The 19,644-nt window shown below is 52.9% G+C and overlaps 2 protein-coding genes across 6 annotated transcripts in view; one reads left to right on the top strand and one right to left on the bottom strand.

Annotated features, from left to right (window-relative positions):
- Rnf123 (ring finger protein 123) overlaps nt 1-13,942 on the bottom strand; it is a 30,586-nt gene extending 16,644 nt beyond the window's left edge. The window contains exons 1-21 of one of the 5 annotated variants that reach the window (XM_075964663.1): nt 13,608-13,942; nt 12,114-12,231; nt 11,760-11,844; nt 6,481-6,560; nt 6,259-6,353; nt 5,895-5,949; nt 5,717-5,802; nt 5,385-5,471; nt 5,085-5,152; nt 4,828-4,953; nt 4,343-4,457; nt 4,160-4,264; nt 3,647-3,772; nt 3,439-3,531; nt 3,294-3,367; nt 2,510-2,627; nt 2,211-2,310; nt 2,020-2,081; nt 1,790-1,861; nt 1,472-1,592; nt 793-894 (exon numbers count right to left, since the gene is read on the bottom strand). In XM_075964663.1, coding sequence (XP_075820778.1) covers nt 793-894; nt 1,472-1,592; nt 1,790-1,861; nt 2,020-2,081; nt 2,211-2,310; nt 2,510-2,627; nt 3,294-3,367; nt 3,439-3,531; nt 3,647-3,772; nt 4,160-4,264; nt 4,343-4,457; nt 4,828-4,953; nt 5,085-5,152; nt 5,385-5,471; nt 5,717-5,802; nt 5,895-5,949; nt 6,259-6,353; nt 6,481-6,560; nt 11,760-11,844; nt 12,114-12,195 — 1,852 coding nt within the window. In that variant the 5' untranslated portion in view covers nt 12,196-12,231; nt 13,608-13,942. Of the gene's footprint in view, nt 1-792; nt 895-1,471; nt 1,593-1,789; nt 1,862-2,019; nt 2,082-2,210; nt 2,311-2,509; nt 2,628-3,293; nt 3,368-3,438; nt 3,532-3,646; nt 3,773-4,159; nt 4,265-4,342; nt 4,458-4,827; nt 4,954-5,084; nt 5,153-5,384; nt 5,472-5,716; nt 5,803-5,894; nt 5,950-6,258; nt 6,354-6,480; nt 6,561-11,759; nt 11,845-12,113; nt 12,293-12,357; nt 12,494-13,240 lie in introns of those variants that run through there. The other 4 variants (XM_075964664.1, XM_075964661.1, XM_075964665.1 and 1 more) reach the window with 4 other exon arrangements.
- Nucleotides 13,943-14,804: 862 nt separating this feature from the next.
- Nucleotides 14,805-19,598, top strand: Mst1 (macrophage stimulating 1). Its single transcript, XM_075964635.1, has 18 exons — nt 14,805-14,898; nt 15,551-15,698; nt 15,780-15,892; nt 15,985-16,099; nt 16,177-16,313; nt 16,393-16,513; nt 16,601-16,719; nt 16,887-17,082; nt 17,246-17,376; nt 17,464-17,566; nt 17,680-17,816; nt 17,900-17,935; nt 18,018-18,126; nt 18,419-18,496; nt 18,667-18,813; nt 18,894-19,000; nt 19,093-19,232; nt 19,370-19,598. Exons 1-18 carry the CDS (start codon nt 14,805-14,807, stop codon nt 19,529-19,531), a joined length of 2,193 nt encoding a protein of 730 aa, XP_075820750.1. The 3' UTR covers nt 19,532-19,598.
- Nucleotides 19,599-19,644: the final 46 nt, after the last annotated feature.

The following is a 19,644-nucleotide window of genomic DNA, read 5'->3' as shown; positions in this document are numbered from 1 at the left end:
TTCCAGAGAGATGCCCTAGGTGCCCTGGATTCCCTGGAACTGGAGTTACAGACTCTTGTGAGCTGCCCTGTGGATGCCAGCACTCAATCCCGGGCCCTCAACAAAAGTAATAAGTGCTCATAACTGCTGAGCCTGCTGTCCCAGGGCCCTGTTTGTTGTTTTTTAAAGGAAGGTCTCACTGCATAGCCATGGCTGGCCTGGAACTCACAGAGATCTACCTGCCTCTACCCTCCTGAGTGCTGTTTTTTTACAGTGTGTGCCACCACAGTCTGCTCATTTTGATACTCTTGCCCGTGGGTTCACAGTACCAAAGGCCCTTTGTACCATAGTGAGCTGTGCTTACCAATGAAAGCAGCTCAGACAGCACTGACACACCCCTTACCAGGCTACTAAATCCTGTGTCAATACATCTGCCCCCCACACACACACTTTTTTTTCCGTGACAGGGTTTCTCTGTAACAGCTCTCTGGCTGTCGTGGACCTCACTCTATAGATCAGGCTGGCCTCGAACTCACAGAGATCTGCCTGTCCAAGTGCTGGAATTAAAGGCCTGTGCCACCACTGCCCGGCCATCTGGCCCTATTTCATTAGTGCATTCCTAGCCTATCTCTAGTACCCAAGGAAGGCACATCTGGCTAAACTGGAGGTCAAATGCAGCCTAGCAGGTCAGTAAGCCCTGACTAAACAGGAAAGAAAGACGGGCACCCTCTAGTGGACAAGGGTGGCTCAGCACCCACAGCAGTGCAGGCTCAGAGGCAGCCAGGGCTGTTCACTGCCACAGCCTCCACTCACCTTTTAGGGTCTTTCGAAGGTGTGAGAGGAGGCCCCCAAGGCGCTGAAGGTCAAAGTAATCCACCTTGCCATTGTAGAAGATCTGTGGTGGGACATAAGCCTCTGCAGGGAGTCAGGGATGCAGGGTCAGCAGTCAGGGGTTAGTGGAACTCTGCAGAGCCATCTGACCTTGGTCATCCATCGGCCCAGGCAGACAGCAGAGCCAGAGCCCAGGGCTCCTTGTCTCTCTCTCTCCTTGCTGTTTTAGGTTAGCCAACAGCTGTAGGACTTGGGGTGGGGGGAGAATTCTTGACAGCTGGTTACTCAAGAGAACAGAAGGACAAACTCTATGGGATATCCCCCAACCCAGAGTGCCTAAATCTCCTACTGACTCCTGGGAACTCTATCTGTCCAGATGCAGGAGCCCCAGGACCCATCCGAGGCATCTTCACAAAAGGCTGCACAGAGATCTAGGTACCAGCACTAAGGAATAATGCCTGTCACGGGCAGGAGGAGCCTGTGGAAGTAACCAGTCAACGTAGGTCTAAAGGTCCCAGAGTGTGGGGGTTCCTGAAATGGACTTAGCTGGGCAAAGGCCCAGTAATCTTCACATCCGGCTCAGCTCTCACTACCACCACGGGCAGCTACCGCAGACCTGGTTCAGTCCAGCTCTGCCAACCTGGGGTCTGGCATCACTTACCCTCACTGAAGGCAGCACGGGGGTTGGAAACTTTGTATTCGTCCCAATAGAAGCGCAGGGCAGATACCAGCCGGTGTAAGAAGCAGACCATGTACTCAGGGGGGCAGAGCGTGGGCATGTTCTGGGGTCAGATGACAGAAAACATACATTGGTGCCAGGCCAGAGTCCAGCTTATTCCTCATCCAAGGCTGTGAGCCAGGATCCCGGGAGGAAAAGCCGGCAAGAACACAGGTGACAGGTCAGAGGCACCAGACGCCCAGATTGCAGCCCTTGCAACACAGCCAGGAGCCCACAATGGCCGCCCTGAAGGATACCTACCCCCCGGCCACTGGCATTCTCCTGCAGAAACTTCCGGAATTTTGTCAGAAAAATGTACCTAGAAGCTTCACCCTTCAAGGAATGGGAAAATGAGGCTATGTTGAGCTAACAGTTACCTTAAAGACCACAGGAACACGAGCCAGCCCCTGCTCTCGGGCTCAGGGCCCGAAACAGCATCCCCCCTCCCCCCCCCCAGCCAGCGATTCCCACAGGAGTCCTGGGTCACTTACCCCATTGTCATCCTTATTATCCAACAGCAGCTTCAGGATCTGGACCTGTAGTCCTTCCACCACTGGGATGGGGCGGGAAATACAGCCTTAGGCTCCCAGGAAAGGGAGCAGGGTTCCCCGCTTCTGCTGGTATAGTCACCACCAACTGCTCCTAATCCCACCCCTGCCCAAGGCCTGAGGCCAGGGCTGACCTTCAATGCGCTTCTTGAGTCTTTGGCAGCCTCGCTCATAGGCTCTCCTCCTTTGCCGCTCCTCAGTGGTCTCCTCCTCTGCCTCCTTACTGTCTCTGCCCTGGGCAGGAACAGAGGACAGAAGAGAGCGGGGTTTCCTGGGGGCTGACTTACCCAGGACTACTTCACATGGAAGTCCTCACCCCGAGAACTTCAGGAACCAGGGCAAAAGAGACCTCAGGTACTGGGTGCCAGGTGCACAGGTACACTGGGGCAGGCCCTCACTGTGCCAGCTCCCACCCCGCTCAAGGTCTGCCCACCTCCCTGCTGGAGCGATGGGGCCACCAGGTGGTGGGAATGAGTTCCTGCAGGCCAGCCTCCTCCACACGCAGGGGACTCTTAATATAAAAGAAGACCACTGACCGGAGCATGTCAAAACTGGTAACTGTCAAGGAAGAACTTGGTTCACCAAAGAGCCTACTATATACCCTCACGAGCCCACCTTGGAAGCCTACCTTGATGTACCCACCATAGCTCTCCCATCGTCAAAAATGCCAATCTCACCATGTAACTGTCTCCTAGGTTGTGAGCCTCAAGAGAGATTTATCTATGGCTATCAAATCAGCAAGCCTGCTACCCAGCAAGGGTATGATAAAAACTTGTCAAAGGAACAGGTGAATGGGATGGGCCTGCCAGTCCATCTCAGACCCCATATGTCCCACTGTTTGTGCTTGCTGGAGGCTGAAAGATACCAGACTAAGGGGGCCAGTGCTTAGGATTCCCAAACAGCTCACAACACTGGAGAACCAGGAAGACCTGCCTCTTCAGAGAAGACCTTGTCTGTGCACTCAGACAAAAGTACAGAGATGAGGCTAAAGAGAGCAGGCCGTGGGGCCTTCCCACACCTCCACACACAGCTGCAGTGGAGAAGAGCCCTGTTCAGCCAGCCAGGCAACTGCAAACCTCTCCTTTGCCTTCTCAGTTCTGTGGGGACTCAGCTGTGGTCTCCTGAACCTTCCTAGAGACTCCTGGAGTGGTGGACACTGCCCTCTGCTGACCTTGGAGGGCACTACAAGGCAGGTCTGCCTAGCATCGAGAGGATACAGGACATTACTAAGAAGAAACTTGCGGGACTTCTCGTGTCTCAGGATAGAAATAGTGAGGCGCAGGTAGTGGATCTGTGGAGAAAGGGGTGCTCAGAATCGGCAGCGAGGCTCGGGGGTTTCAGGGCAGGGACAGATGCTCCCACCTGTAGACCCAGGTCTGGGACAATCGGTGAGAACCGGTAGAGACGCAGCAGAGACATCATCAACTGCTTGAGGCAATCCTGTACCTCATAGTCCTAAGAAGAGATGCTAGGGCAGCCATGACAGGGGCCTCTTCCAGGACCCTACCATACCTCCCTTGCTCTGATGGAGTCTGACAGCCTGGCCTGAGCCTGGAGTCAGAAGTCTTACCTCCATGAAGAGCCACAAGAGGTCCAAGATCTGGTGTACTACTGACTGTGCCTGCTCAGGCGTGCCCTTCTCCATGATCCCCAGCAGGAAGCTCATGAACACAGCCTCCACGAGGTAAACCTTGCGCTACACCAAAGGGCAGGCACTAGTAAAGTTGGGCCTCCTGTTGCCCAGGAGACCCCTGCTCATGTTGAAGAAGCAGGCCTCGGACACCAAGTCTTGAGCCTTTCAAGCAATTCTATCAGAGATGAGCCCCTTCCAGAGTCTGACTGAGGAACAAGAGGAGCTGCTGGCCTGCTGGCCCACAATCTCTCCAGGGCTTTGTCTCACCATTTCCTCAGCCTGTGACATCAAGACCCTCTTCCCCAGGATTCTGTCCTTAAAATCTGAGGCCTGTGGCCTTACAGAATCCTGGCAGCTAATGTTACTGTATCCCGCGTGAGCCCCAGCAGATGCAGGTATCTACCACAGACACACCTAACATGCCCCCTCTTCCCCTCCCTGCAGTCTCACCAGAAGTGGTGCGAAGTGATGGAAGATGTGGGCCAGGGTAAGCAGGACAGTGGGCTGCCCTTGCAGCTGCCACTCAGAGCTCTCCTTCTCCACCAACCGCCCTTCCTGTAGGTGGGGGAGAAGACCATGAGGGGAGGAGGGCTGGGGTAAGACCCCTGCTTCCCTAGCCCAGACTCTGCTCACCACAGGGTCCAGTTCCACACTCAGCACTGCCTGAAAACAGCCCAGCAATCTCTGTGCCCGCACCAGGTCAGCAAAGGGAGGGTCCTGCAGGGGCCGGAAGCCCGCAACTGGGTAGGTGCCACAGAGTTAAGCCAGCAACCTGAGGCTCAGACACATCCCCCTCCCTCCCTCCCTCCCTCCCTCCCTCCCTCCCTCCCTCCCTCCCTCCCACCGAGAGCCTAACCAGGGGCCCAGTCTGCATCGCAGTTCTCCCGCTCAGTATCTGAGGGGTAAAAACTCTTTTGTCACTTCACGTTCTTCATCTGCTCAATGAAGACAATGGCACCCACCTTAAAAGGACTTTTGTCCTTGGACCAACCTAACTAAGCTGCATCTTGTGTGCATACTGCAGCAACTAGGCTTGCCACCAGCCCACAGTGCTCCTGGGTGGGGAGACCCTCATTTTAGATGCCAAGCCACCCACAATCATATTCCCAAAATGATATCGCAAAGGACGGCTGCCGAAGTTGAATGCCACAGACTCCTTAAATGACAGGCTGATGGCTGGGAAGTAGGCCATTCCTAGGCCCCTGGACAGGTTCTCGAAGGCGGTGCCCAGCGACACACCATTCCTGGGGAGGAAAGGGTAGGTCTGTAAGCCAATGCTAGGAAAGGTATGGTTGCCCACCCTTGGTCTACTGAACTTGGCCTGGCTCCCTTAGAGGGAGCAGTCTGGCCAGGTCTATAAAGATAGGAGACTCACAGGCAAAAGGATAGAGTACCATCATCCAGATCAATGAGGCAGCTCACGATGTCCCCCGCTGCCCATGCCTGCCACAGAAGGAAGCTTTACAGACACGAAGAAGCACAGCTGCCTGCCCGATCCACATCCCAGGTGCATTCCTAGGACCACCCAGGGAAGACTGACCACAGGGAGACAGGGGGCTCCAAACCCCCAGACCCTTCCCTGGTATCTAAAGTCCTTCGTAGTTAGCCTGTGGCTCTAGACCACAAGCAATGGGGTGGTTATGGGCTTGGTGATCCACGGAAGCCCAGCCCTCACCTTGCCGTAATTTGTTGTGGTCACGTTCCATTTGCGCACCCGGTTCCCGTCATAGGCGTAAGAGTTATGTGTATCTCCTACCCCTTCCTAGGAAGAAACTGCTTGTGAGGTCTGGGGATGATGGGTAAGGGCAGGCCAGAGCCCACCAGTTGCTAATCTAGTGCCCACATGACTCTAGAGAAGAGTGTGACGTGTTTGCAAGGGTTCTATACCAGGTGCCCTCGAGTAGAATGCAGCATATTCCATCTTTAGTGGGCAACTCAGGTCAGGCTCCTGCTTTGAGGATGCCCGCAACACAGACCTCTCTGGGAAAGCCCTTCCCGTGTATGTACCTCCTGGTTAAAGCGGCAGTTGATGGTGCACCAGCCGATCTGCATGAGACCCTGGGAGGAGATGAGCACCTCGTAGACCCACTTCCCTAGGAAGAGCAGAGGTAGGCCAGTGAATGAAGACTGCCTCTTGCCTCAGTTTCCTCCCAACTCTCCGAGCCTCAGTGGAGCATGAGCTCACCTTTGTACACACATGTGGTAGAGCGGATAGTGCCGAAGTTGCTGTGTCCAATCACCTGGAGAGAGAAGAAAGTAATGTTAACATTGGTGGCACAAGTTTGTCAGGGCCAACACTGCACAGTGTCTGGTTGAGACAGGAGAGACTGTCAAGAGCTTCTGGGATAGAGGCATGATGGAACCAGGGCTTTGCTGAGAGGGGTTGAGGTAGTGACTGCACCAAGGTTTCAGAACTGTGGCAGAAGGCTAAGGCTGAGGACACCATGGTCTGCAGCGGTGTCAAGAGGAGTGTATAGCTAGCTCCGTGAGGATGGACACAGAGGAGAGTTTGGGGCTCAACTAGGGGCCCACAACACATGCTCACTCACCCCCAGGAGGTCATCATCCACGAGGAGAAGCCCCTCAAAGCCTCCTGTGTGGTCTAGGACCACGGTAGATGGCCCAAGTCGCCCCTCAACTTGTCCTGAGAAGGGGAGATGTGTGAGATCAGGAGGGCAGAGGCGTTTACAGACACGGGAGATGTGAGTTCAGCAGAGAACCCCAGGACTTGGCACCGTAATTGCACACCCACTCCAAAGAATGCCTCGTACCCTGGCTCTCCTCGTCTTCACGGTCCACCTGGAGCAGCTGGTCCACGTGCTCTGGCAGGTTATGGAAGTTCAGGGGTTTCCTGGAGAGTGAGAGGATGCTGGGGCCCACAAGCCTTGAGATCAGCCAAACCTCAATCACCCTGAGCCCTGTCTGGTGGCTGGTTAAGCTCTGGAGGAAGGGCTCACCTGGATCTAGACTCTGTAAGCTGGCAGGAGCTAACTCTAAGAGCTGAAGATGGGATTAGCCGCTAAGCTAAAACCTATAGGCACCGTATCCTAGGACTGTTTATAAAGCAGAACTCAGTCTTGAATTTTGCATGCAAATGGATGGAAATAGAAAACACTATCCTGAGTGAGGTAAGCCAGACCCAAAAAGAGGAACTTGGGATATACTCACTCATATTTGGTTTCTAGCCATAAACCAAGGACATTGAGCCTATAATTAGTGATCCTAGAGAAGCTAAATAAGGAGAACCCAAAGAAAAACATATAGGCATCCTCCTGAATATTAACCTTCAGCAAGCGATGAAAGGAGACAGAGACAGAGACCCACATTGGAGCACAGGACTGAAATCTCAAGGTCCAAATCAGGAGCAGAAGGAGAGAGAGCACGAGCAAGGAAATCAGGACCGTGAGGGGTGCACCCACACACTGAGACAATGGGGATGTTCTACTGGGAACTCACCAAGACCAGCTGGCCTGGGTCTGGAAAAGCCTGGGATAAAACCAGACTCTCTGAACATAGCAGTCAATGAGGTCTACTGACAACTCAAGAACAATGGCAACGGGTTTCTGATCCTACTGCACGCACTGGCTTTGTGGGAGCCTAGGAAGTTTGGATGCTCAACTTACTAGACCTGGATGGAGGTGGGGGTTCCTTGGACTTCCCACAGGACAGGGAACCCTGATTGCTTTTCGGGCTGGGGGGGGGACTTAATTGGGGGAGGGGGAGGGAAATGGGAGGAGGTGGCGGGGAAGAGACAGAAATCTTTAATAAATAAATAAATTTATTAAAAATAAATAAATAAATATAAAAAAAAAGCAGAACTCAGCAGCCTCAGGCTGGGGAGATAGCATGGTCAGGAAAGAACTTGCCTGGCAACCAAAAGGACCAGAGCAAGAACCCAAGTAAGAAAAAAAAGTTGGGTGTTATAGCATGTGTGTATAGTTTCAGCACTGTTTGGCACTAGGAAAGAGGATACAGGAGGATGGATCCCTGGGTCTCACTGGTGAGCCAACTAGCCCACTTAGCAAGGTCCTGGCCAGTAAGAGACCCTGCCTCAAAACAAACAAAAAGAGGACAGTATCTAAGGAGTGACTCAGAAGTTTGTCCTCTGACCTCCACGTGCCCCACATGCTCCTGTGCTTCCAAGTGCATGTGTGTGCATGTTTGCACACATAAACACTACACACACACACACACACACACACCCCAGCCCTCTAAGTTGTAATTTCCTTATCTATAAACAAACAAAACAATAATCACAACAAAAAGAAAAAATAAACTAGCTGTATGCCACGCTGTGACGATTCCCACGAAAGCACGTGCTCCCAAGTCACTCTTCACCTACATTCTCTCAGATGCATCTGTGCTGATTGTGGCTGAGAAGATGAGGCTGGGAGGAATGCCAGCTGCCACGTGGGCCAGCACCAGGGTTATCTAATCTAGTCCTTAACCCTAAACCTACGGTTCTTTTGGCAGCAACCTTCCCTACTATTCAGCCAAGGGAGACATGTTGGTCAGACATGCCCTGGCATTACAAAGGGCCTGCCCTCTGAGGGGCTGGCCGGCCCTCTCCTATACCTTCCTGTCTTTGGATGTTCATCAGAATACATGCCCCATCTGCCCACAATCTTTTGCAGCTAAAAGGGTGGGGCAAGTTTCGGCAGCTGCCTAATCTTCTCAGCACATGTGTCCCGAGCTCAAAGGACCTATCAGGCTGGGCACGCTTGCACACACCTTTAATTCCAGTACCCAGAAGGCTGAATCAGGAGAATTGCAAGTTTGAGACCAGAGAGGGCCACACAGCAAGACCCTGGTGTTTGAGGGGGAGGGAGGGAGACCTGACCTGAGCTCAGCTCCTAAGAATAGTGTATTAACAACCAGCAGGACTTGGCAGAGCAGAGGTCTGCCGCCCATCTGGATCCAGTTCACAGACTGGCACCTGTTCTTCCCTAATCTCAGTACCTGCTTTCCTTACCTAACAGCAAGCTCTGGAAGGGTCAGGTGAGCCAAAGCACCAACTCCCAGCAGGTAGCTCTGACCCAGGTCCACAGACCACACACTTCCCTGCAGTACCTCAGGGTTGAATCCAAACTGCAGGAGGTGGATATATACAGAGGCCCCTCCTCACCCTTGCTGAACCCTAGGCCAACGTCCGGAGCCAGCAACACAGTTAACCTAGCCAGTAACAAGGAAGACTGAAGGCAACCCTATGTCTGAATAGCCCAATAGTCCAAAGGCTAAAGGAAGTCTCCTCAAAAGCCATCCTTGCAGGCCCACAATTTAGGAGGTGTATGCTCTGTGGCTATGGCAACAGCACACAATACATAGCAGCTGCCGAGATAGACTCCTCTGAGGTAAACCCTGGCTGCCCTTTCTGGGATTTCCCAGGTCCCAGCCTAGAATCCTACATCTCCACAACCAAGTGACTGATGGCCCTGCCTCCTGCGGCCACAGCACTAGCAGTAGCATCTGTTAGTGGTCACATGGAGTAGAAGTCAGAGGGCCCTAGGAAGAAGCCAGGATCAGGTCGAGAGTGAAGGCAGATAGGAACCCTTCAGAAGCAGGAGCTTGCTGACCACCCTGCTACTTAAATAGAACAGTAATAAGGCTGTCTTCTGGGCTTCCCAAAGAGTAGAGATTGTGAAGTGGAACAGCCACATGGTCCAGGGAACACACAGGTAGGGAAATCCATGCTTCAGGGCAGGAAAAACATACATGACCCCATAAATAAATTAGGCTGGCAATAGTCTTAAAAGAGATTGCAGTATAGGCATGGTGCCTGTATTCCCATCACTTGAAGCGAAGGTAGAAAGCCTATCAATTTGGGAACAGCCTAGGCAATGCAGCAAAATCAACATTTTTTTTTTTCCTCTGGACAGGGTTTCTTGGCTGTCCTGGAACCTACCTTGTAGACCAAGCTGGCCTCGACTCAGAGTTTGCCTTCCAAGTGCTGAAATGAAAGGTGTGCGCTATCACTGCCCCACAAAAATCACTTATCTTAAAAAAAGAAGTAGTTGCAGGTCAAATAATTTAGCCATACCTGGGCACGCTCGCAGCATGTTTACACAAGCAAAAGCACCTCCAAAATGAGCACAGTGGTAGTGGCCATAGAGGACTCTGGCCCTAAAAGATGTCCACCAAAATCAATTCAGAAGGGGGCTGGAGAGATGGCTCAGTGGTTAAGAGCATTGCCTGCTTTTCCAAAGGTCCTGAGTTCAATTCCCAGCAACCACATGGTGGCTCACAACCATCTGTAATGAGGTCTGGTGCAATTCTTCTGGCCTGCAGGCATCCATGCAGATAGAATATTGTATACATACTAAATAAATAAATAAATAATTTTAAAAAATCAATCAGAATATGGAAAAATGTTCATGGAATAAACATGATGATAAAAATAGAATTCTAGAGCTGGCCAGAAGCAGGCAGATCTCTGTGAGTTCAAGGCCAGCCTGGTCTACAGAGTGATTGGTCTACACAGTGGGTTCCAAGACATCTAGAGCTACATAGAGAGACCCTGCCTCAAAAAAAAAAAAAGCTAATTTCCATAAACATTTAGAAGTGAAGAATATGTTTATTAGTTTGATGCCAGTGATTGTTTCACAGGCTTTACACACACATACACACACCTGCTATTTTAAAAAGCTGAGCCTGCTGGGCGGTGGTGGTGCACACTTTTAATCCTAGTACTTGGGAGGCGGAGGCAGGTGGAAATCTTGAGTTTGAGGCCAGCCTGGTTTACAGAAGGAGTTCCAGAACAGTCAGGGCTACACAGAGAAACCCTGTCTCAAAAAGGAAAAAAAAAAAAAAAGGAGAGAAAGAGAGAAAAAAAAAAGTAGAAAAACAAAACTGGGGTTTTCCAAGAAGAGTGCAAGGGGGGTGGACATGATCAAGATGACACATTGTACGTAGCTGTGCCATTAGTCCCAGAACTTGGCAGGAAGGTCTGAGTTTGAGACCGGCCTGAGTTCAATCCCAAATTGTCTTCTGACTTCCAAAAGTGGCAAGCACAAGCCCCCAAACACACACCAAAAAGAAAAAGAAAGAAAAGGTGCAGGGAGCCTAGTGGCGATACGGATGTGGGGCACTGTAATCTGAATACTTAGGTGGTAGAGGCAAGAACCCTCCTCCCTCCTCCCCAAGCTCCAGGGCACTTAGCCTAAATTGAGAGTTCCAGGCCAACCTGTCTTACACAGGGAGACCAGTATCAAAAACGAAAACAAAAGCAACTTGTCTTTTTTTCTTTTTTCTTTTTTTTGGTTCTTCAAGACAGGGTTTCTCTGTAGCTTTGGAGCCTGTCCTGGAACTAGCTCTTGTAGACCAGGTTGGCCTCGAACTCACAGAGATCCACCTGCCTCTGCCTCCAGGGTGCTGGGACTAAAGCCACCACCAGCAGGCTGTAACTTGTCATCTTGAACGTTTAAAAAGGCATGTTATTTACTTTGTTTCAATTATTACACAATAATAAGAAAAACAGTGTTTCCTCTCCTCTTATAGATCAGTCTTTAACCTGGGTCCTCCTGCTTTTTAGCATCCCCAAATGTTGGGGTTACATTTCTGAGCCACCACCCTCTGGAACACTTTTCCATAAGGGCTCAGGTTTTTTTTAAAGTCTGATATTCTGTAGAATCTGAACTATGTACATTGTGAGATAAAGAAACCAGAAAGGGATCACATTCAAATAGTTACATCTAATACATCAAATAGAACAGGGGTGTTGTTTCTATTTGTTTTGAAGTTTCTGCTACTTGTAACTTTTATGCAGGTTGAACACAAGTGTATCCAGCTGAGGTTTCTACTATGTTAAGTTCAGGAAGAGGCACAAATGGCCAGGGACATATACATAAGGCCAGATACTGGTGCACACAAATCCTTCCTTCTCTGGGCCCTCCTCAGAAGGAAGGAGAGATGAACAGTCCAGAGAGCAGACTGGAGGCACAGGTCTCACAGCAGGGAGTAGAACGAGAACAGAACTGAGACAGGCTGCCCTTCCCCATAACGAGTCTCTGATCCGGCCCAACAAAGAGGACCAGGGCTACACACCCAACCATACCTGCTGGTGGCTGCAGGGGGCCCACGGTCAGGAGAGGAAAAGATACGGTACAGGTAGTCATTCAGTAGTTTCTCCTGCACAATGCCTGGGTCACAGATCAGAAGAGAGGAAAGAGGCAGTGATCAGAACAGCTCTTGGTCCCTACTGACCCCACAGACAGCTAGCCTTTGGCCAGCCCAAGGGTCAGCAGAGCAACCACACTGGGGGCATGGCTCCATGGGTGCTGGTGAAGAGCCAGTCACAGGAACAAGGCGTATTAGAAGGCCCAAGTTTCGGGGGACCTGGGCCCTTGCTGCATTTTCCCTTCCTTCTCCTTCCCCCAATACAAACTGCACCCTCCCTGCCAGCCCTTACCTGTGACCCTGGACTTCTCAGCATCTGATGTCAGTCTATAGCTCTTTCGGGGAAAAGACATGCCAGCCCCCTTGGATGCCATCCTTCATCACTCATGGGCAGCCAGTGGTCCTAGAGGCTGAGCCAGATGCAGAGTGTGTCTACTCCAGGCTAGTCAAAGGCCCACACAGACCTCAGTCCTGCAATGGGAGGAAGGCTTGGGAGCCGGTGAGACTGAACCGTACACATTCACACACATACTAACCTAGGGCCAGGGTAAGCATGGGCTCCCAGTTTTCCACACAGCAATGGTAGATGAGATCTAGGCTGATGCCAGGGATACTGTGTCCCACACTGTCTCAGTGCCCCATGCAGGACCTAACAGAGACCAGGCCTTGGCTCTGGGAAAATCATATCAACATGTCCAAAGTGAGGTGGCCTAGAGTAAAAACTCCTATATCCACCTTAGTCAAGGAATCCAGCTCATATTCAGAAGACAAGACCCTATACCACATTCCCTCAAGTATAGACCACCTGCGGCCACAAGTCCCTCTTACTCCCCCAGAGTAAGAGGTAAGAGATACCTTGTTTAGCCCAAGTTGCCTCTTTTTTCTTATCTACAGTCTCATTAGCTTTCTTGTGCCCCACCCCCAAGCCTTCTATCCTATGCAATCACCACCCTAGCTAAGATCACGCCATAGGCCTTCCTGCCACGGTCTATCTAGCCCTTACGTGGCTGCAGCTGCTCCAGAAACTACACCCACTCCCCGATGCCTGCCTCACTCTAGAGGTGTGCTGCACAACACTGTAGTCAGGAAACAAGAGTGATTAAGTTTACAAAGTTAAAAACTGAAAACTTTCAGTTTCAAGAGTTCAGCGACCACACGGGACTGCAAACTGCAAGGCACAGGTGTGCCATCACCACCGGCCCACAAACTTTATTAGCCTTTAGTCACTGCATGGGCCAGCCATTTCTTTTCTGCAGCCCACTCTTACCGCACTCCAAAGAGGCCCTCAGCTCCCGCCACAAACCCTTGCCTGCCTGCATCAGGCTCGGTAAGGTGATTCTGCTGCCGTGCCTCCCTACGGAGACCCTCGATGGACACCACAACCGGTCCCCCCTATGTCGGAACAGTTGCAGGACTTACTGGACACAGTTATTAAGAACGGGAAGCCAGCCTTTCAGACACTCATTCTGGGGTTCAGGTGTAGAGGATTTAGAGGCGGAACCTGCGCCTGCCCCGGGGCTCCCTTGCCGCTCCTAAGAGATTCAGGCTCGGAACCGAACCGACTAGGTCTGAGTGGCCAAGGACGCCAAGGGCAGCGCATGCTTCCCCAGGTCGCCTCCGCCTGGCCCCAAGCTCCGGAGGACCTGTCAGGCCAGCTCTCGCGGGGAGTCCTACACCGCAGGCCTCGGCACCCCCAGCGGCAAGCGCTATCGCACTGGATCGGCCCGGGGCCTCGAGGGAAGCCACCGGACCCGCCCGGCTCACAGCCAGGCAGCCTCTCACTCACCCCCAGCCTCAGCCTCCGCGACCGGCTCACAACATCCGCCCAGCTTTTCGGCTACGGCACCCGTCCAGGGCCAAACCGCGTGCCCGCTCGCGCGCCGCTCCTCCAGCCGCGCACGCGCATATGCACAGACCTCAACAGGCCCTTGGCACCAGAAAACACTCCCCCGACTCCCACCCTCCCACCGAGGTATTCGCCTCTGTTTCGCCTGACGTACCAACTGTTTCCGAACCCCGCCTTCCCTAGTCCAACCGAAGCAGGGGACTATATTCTAATTGGTCCCTAAGTCACCTGTCTCAACGCCTATCTTGCTTGGAGGCCTGACCCACATGCAACCTAAGACACCTGAAAAGGCACTTCTGTCAGCAAATTTGCTACCTGTCACACCCGCGCACACCCCTCCCTGCATCAGGTCCAATGAGAGGGTTTGCTCACCTTACCTGGAATGACACTTCTGACAGGCGGCGGCGCGTGTTCCTAGGATCTGCTGCTAGGGGTGTGGGCTGACCAGCCTACAGCCGGGACTCAACTGATAAGGCGGTTTGGATGGGGAGAGGCAGCGTTAGGGTTGAGAAACAGTGTTCCTCACTTTACAGGGAGAAACTGAGGCCCGGAAAAGTATACTACAGAGGCTGGGAAATCTTGGCAGCTCCTGCTAGCAGGGTCTTTGGGCATATAGAGATGACGGCGGTGATAATGGGTGGCACACCTGTGCCTCGCAGTCTAGTACAGCCACTGTAGTCCCTGAACTCTCGAAATGTGGCAGTGTAAGTGAAAAATTCAGTGTTTAGCTTTGGAAACGTAATCACCTGCACGGTCGGACTACTGTGACCAGCACACCTCTGTAGGGGGGCAGGCGCACAGACTTCCGCGCAGTTCCTGGAGCAGCTGCAGTGGCAACAAGCTATCTAAGGGACCAATGGAGTAGTCTTGACTGTGGTGGGGACTGCATAGGGGGGGGGGAGGTCTGCCTCAGGAATGCCCAATGTGTCCGCACAGAACCCTCCTGTCCACTAAATGGAGAGGACTCTTGGGAATCTAGCTGCATTAGAAAGGCCTGTGCCCTTGACCTAAGGGCCTGAGGCCTGACCCCCACCTAGCAATGATCACCCTGTGTCAGTCAAACCCAAACAGGTTCAGAGAGGGGGCGTGGAGCCAGAGTCACCCAATCCTCTAGGGACGCATTTCACAATTTCCGGGATGGGGCTGTGGTGGGTCACAGTGCAGCCTCCAGCTATGAGTACGGGGTGGTTTCCCCTTTTGCTGCTTCTGACACAGTGTCCAAGGGCTCTTGGTGAGTGTCGCCCACCCTGATCCCTGTTTGCCATTTGGAGAGTCCGCCCCAGGCCCCTATGAATATTCTCGTCAAGAGTTTACTTTTCTGTTGGGCAGGGGTTAGTGACCTTGGCCTGCTGAGCAGAGCTGAGAAGGCCTGGGAATTCAAATCTAACTGCTCAGGCCTCCATTAGAACGCATGCTGAAACAATGAGACAGACCTGGGACCACAGAGCTGGCTGACACAGAAGGCGTGGCTCCTAGGCCTAACCTATAGCTAACATAAGCCTTTACACCCACACTGGTGAGAGCCCAGACTTGGGAGTCAGAACGCTGGAGATGCAGTCTTCCCTAGATAGTATCTTCACTTTGAGTACAAGCATTGTCATTTGAGGAATGAGACAGGCAAGTGTCAGAGGGCAAACACCACCACCCAAATTCTCAGGGAGTAAATGCATTAGACCTGAGCTCCGTGCCAGGCTTACAGACTAGCTACTGTGTCTGGGCCTGCCTCCCGACTCAGTGGATGTAGGGGGTTAGGTTGGCCCTTGAAAATACACACAAGGTCCACACAAAAGACCTTGTATTTGAGCCCCTAAATGAATACAGCATGGGACGTGTTACGATACATGTACTGATATGCCGGCCATTTCCCCATGCCCATCCCACAGGGCAACGCTCACCATTGAATGACTTCCAGCTGCTCCGGGGCATGGAGTTAAAGAACCTCCTGCATACAGTGGCCCCAGGACCATGGCAGGAGGATGTGGCAGATGCGGAGGAGTGTGCAAGGCGCTGTGGGCCCCTTCTGGACTGTCGGTGAGTGGCTAAGTCGCCTAGCTACAGATGAAGGTATGAGACTCTGGGTTACCCATTAAGCTTGTGTCTGCTGCTCCCCAGAGCCTTCCACTACAACCTGAGTAGCCATGGTTGCCAGTTGCTTCCGTGGACTGAGTACTCGCCCCACACACAGCTCCACCAGTCAAGTCTGTGTGATCTTTTCCAGAAGAAAGGCAAGTGGGAGTGGAGTGAAACAGGGTGAGCAAATGGGGGGGGGGGGGGCGCGAAGCCTCGGCCCCTGCTGATCTTCTCTCTCTTGCTTCAGACTATGTACGAACCTGCATTATGGACAACGGGGTCAGCTACCGAGGCACTGTGGCCAGGACAGTTGATGGCCTGCCCTGCCAAGCCTGGAACCGCAGGTTCCCCAATGACCACAAGTGAGACAGATACATTGTTGCTGGTCCTGAGGCAGACTTCCCCCAGCATGCAAAGCAGTGAGGTTCTCTGCCTACAGGTATAGGCCCACACCAAAGAATGGCCTGGAAGAGAACTTCTGCCGAAATCCCGACAGGGACTCTAGAGGTCCCTGGTGCTACACAACAAGCGGCAGCGTGCGGTTCCAGACCTGCGGCATCAAGTCCTGCAGGGACGGTAAGCAGCTGGGGTCAAAAATAGGGAGGGAGCGGCAGACCTGCTCCCACCCAGAAACACACTGGCCCTATGTTTACAGCTGTTTGTGTTTCGTGCAACGGCGAGGATTACCGTGGCCAGGTAGACGTTACAGAGTCGGGTCGCGAGTGTCAACGCTGGGACCTGCAACACCCTCACTCGCACCCTTTCCAGCCTGACAAGTATGTAGGCAGAATCCTTATTCTGAGGATGGGTCTCAGCCCTACTGCGGAGGGGCCTGAGTCCTAGAGTCTTGTTACTACCCCCAGGTTCCTCGACAAAGCTCTGAATGACAACTATTGCCGTAATCCGGACGGATCTGAGCGGCCCTGGTGCTACACCACAGACCCGAATATCCAACGAGAATTCTGCGACCTTCCCAGTTGCGGTAGGCTGCAGGGACAGGACAACTTGGCAAAAAGTGGCGGGCGTGGCTCAACGGGGGGGGGGGGGGACGGGAGGTATTAAAAGTTAAACGTGTGTAGAGAGCACAGCCTGCCGAGTACCAGACACCCTCGCCAGGCAAGCGTAGCTCCAATTGCAGCTTTCGTACAGGGCCCAACCTGCCACTGACCACCAAAGCATCCAAGTCACACCGGCGCAGCAAGGGCAAGACTTTTAACTGCTTCCGCGGGAAAGGCGAAGACTATCGAGGCACAACCAACACCACTTCTGCGGGTGTGCCCTGCCAGCGGTGGGATGCACAGAGCCCACACCAGCACCGCTTTGTGCCGGAGAAATATGCTTGCAAGTGAGGTGACAGATTGGAGCAAGGAGGAGAGTGCGCCTGTGGGTGGGGACGGAGCTTATGGGAAGGTGCGACCTGGGGGCGGAGTCATCCGGTTCCAGCCTTCTGTGGGTTGGCTGGCGGGCTAGGTGGAACTCCACCCACTATAAGGGAAGTGCCTGTTCAGGGACCTTCGGGAGAATTTCTGCCGGAATCCTGATGGCTCCGAGGCGCCTTGGTGCTTCACATCTCGACCTGGTTTGCGAGTGGCGTTTTGCTACCAGATCCCGCGCTGTACAGAGGAAGTGGTGCCAGAGGGTGAGGCTGGAGCAGGAGGTACAGAGCCAGGCCAGGAACCGGGAACCGACCCTGGGGCTGACCGCTGCCCTTGCCTGCCCACCACAGGCTGCTACCACGGCTCAGGTGAACAGTATCGCGGCTTGGTCAACAAGACCCGCAAGGGTGTTCAGTGCCAGCACTGGTCCGCGGAGACACCACACAAGCCGCAGTAAGTGTGAGCCCACAACCCAGATTGGACCCTAACTCTAGGGGAAAATGCCTTGGCTTCTCATATGTGAGCCCGAAGTGGACCTGACTGGCCTGCTATGGACCAATCCCTAGATTCACACCCACCTCAGCACCGCAGGCGGGATTGGAGGCCAACTTCTGCCGGAACCCAGATGGAGACAGCCATGGGCCCTGGTGCTATACTTTGGATCCAGCAACCCTGTTTGACTACTGTGCCCTACAACGCTGTGGTAAGTGCTGAAGACGCTTCCCCTTGGCTGGGTTTCACCTCCGAAGACCGGCTCCCTTAACCTGAATGAACTTGGTCTTCTAGATGATGACCAGCCACCATCCATCCTGGACCCCCCAGGTACGGGCTTGGCCAGTTGTGGGAACAGCTTCTTTGACCCTGACCCGCACTGAGGATTTCATCACCCCCATCCGTCCCCCAGACCAGGTGCAGTTTGACAAGTGTGGCAAGAGACTTGACAAGAGCAACAAACTTCGTGTGGTGGGGGGCCATCCTGGGACCTCACCATGGACAGTCAGCTTGAGGAACCGGTGAGGAAAGGAGCTGAGGGGGAAGGGGAGGGGTGGGAGGGAACTGTGGTTGGAATGTAAAATGAAATAAAAAAAAAAAAGACAATTTACAGGCTCAACAGTTTTTTAAAAACAGTTTTAAAAATAAAATGTTTTGTCAAAAAAATAATAAAAAGGGCCTGAGGCTGTAAACATTGGGGTTGTACCAGGAGAGGATGGATGCTTGGTCTTGCACCCAGAGGTCCTTGCCAAAACAGCAGGCCTAGTATGTGTCCCAGGACTCATTGTTGCTTCTCCTAATCTATCCCTCTAGACAGGGCCAGCATTTCTGTGGCGGGTCCCTAGTGAAGGAGCAGTGGGTACTGACCGCTCGGCAATGCGTCTGGTCATGGTGAGCCTCCCTTGGGCTTAAGGACCGGGTCTCCTCACTTACCTTGTTCCCCCTCTTCCTGCCATTGCCCCCACCACCCCAGCCACTTTCCCCAGAAAAGCCAACAAGCAAAGCTGTTGGGAGAGCTGACTAGGAGTCAAGAATGGTCTAGCAGAGTATCTTTCTCCCAGTCATGAGCCTCTCACAGGATATGAGGTATGGCTGGGTACGATCAACCAGAACCCACAGCCTGGAGAGGCAAACCTGCAGAAGGTCCCAGTGGCTAAGACAGTTTGCGGACCTGCAGGCTCCCAGCTTGTTCTGCTCAAGCTGGAGAGGTAGGTGGACAAGTCAAGAGGGTGTGAGGTGGGGCTGGCCCTGTGGTCATAGGTCCTGAATATCCCCATTCCTGCTAAAGACCTGTGACTCTGAACCATCATGTGGCCCTGATTTGTCTGCCTCCTGAGCAGTATGTGGTACCTCCAGGAACCAAGTGTGAGATTGCAGGCTGGGGTGAATCCAAAGGTAAGCACAGTGCATAGACAGATTATTCCACGCTGGGCAGCCCAGCACTGGTTTTGACTGAGGGCCTCTCCTTACCATCCTCCTCACTTCAGGTACAAGCAATAACACAGTCCTTCACGTGGCCTCGATGAAGGTCATCTCCAACCAAGAATGTAACGTGAAGCACCGAGGACACGTACAAGAGAGTGAGATGTGCACTGAGGGACTGCTGGTCCCCACAGGGGCTTGTGAGGTCAGTGGAGAGCTCCTGGGCCAGGCTGGGAAGGGTTTGGGAGCTGGAATTGTACTATTTGATGACCAAGATGGGAGTTGGGGGGAGGCTAGTCACTGCCAAAGTCCAGAGCCCTCACCAGTTCTCCTACCTGCCAGGGTGACTACGGGGGACCACTTGCCTGCTATACCCATGATTGCTGGGTCCTAGAGGGACTTATAATCCCTAACAGAGTATGTGCACGGCCCCGCTGGCCAGCTATCTTCACACGTGTGTCGGTATTTGTAGACTGGATTAACAAAGTCATACAGCTGGAATAGGCCTGGTTAGATCCCTTAGGGATGACAAGACTTCTCAAACATAAAGCAACCTTTCTCTCTGTCTATACGGTGTGCTTCATAGTTTCTGCGTCTATGGAATGAGCTGGTGATTC

This window comes from Microtus pennsylvanicus, chromosome 3 (assembly GCF_037038515.1).
Source record: "Microtus pennsylvanicus isolate mMicPen1 chromosome 3, mMicPen1.hap1, whole genome shotgun sequence".
Classification (NCBI taxonomy): Eukaryota; Metazoa; Chordata; class Mammalia; order Rodentia; family Cricetidae; genus Microtus; species Microtus pennsylvanicus.
This window is presented reverse-complemented; position numbering and strand designations above follow the sequence as displayed.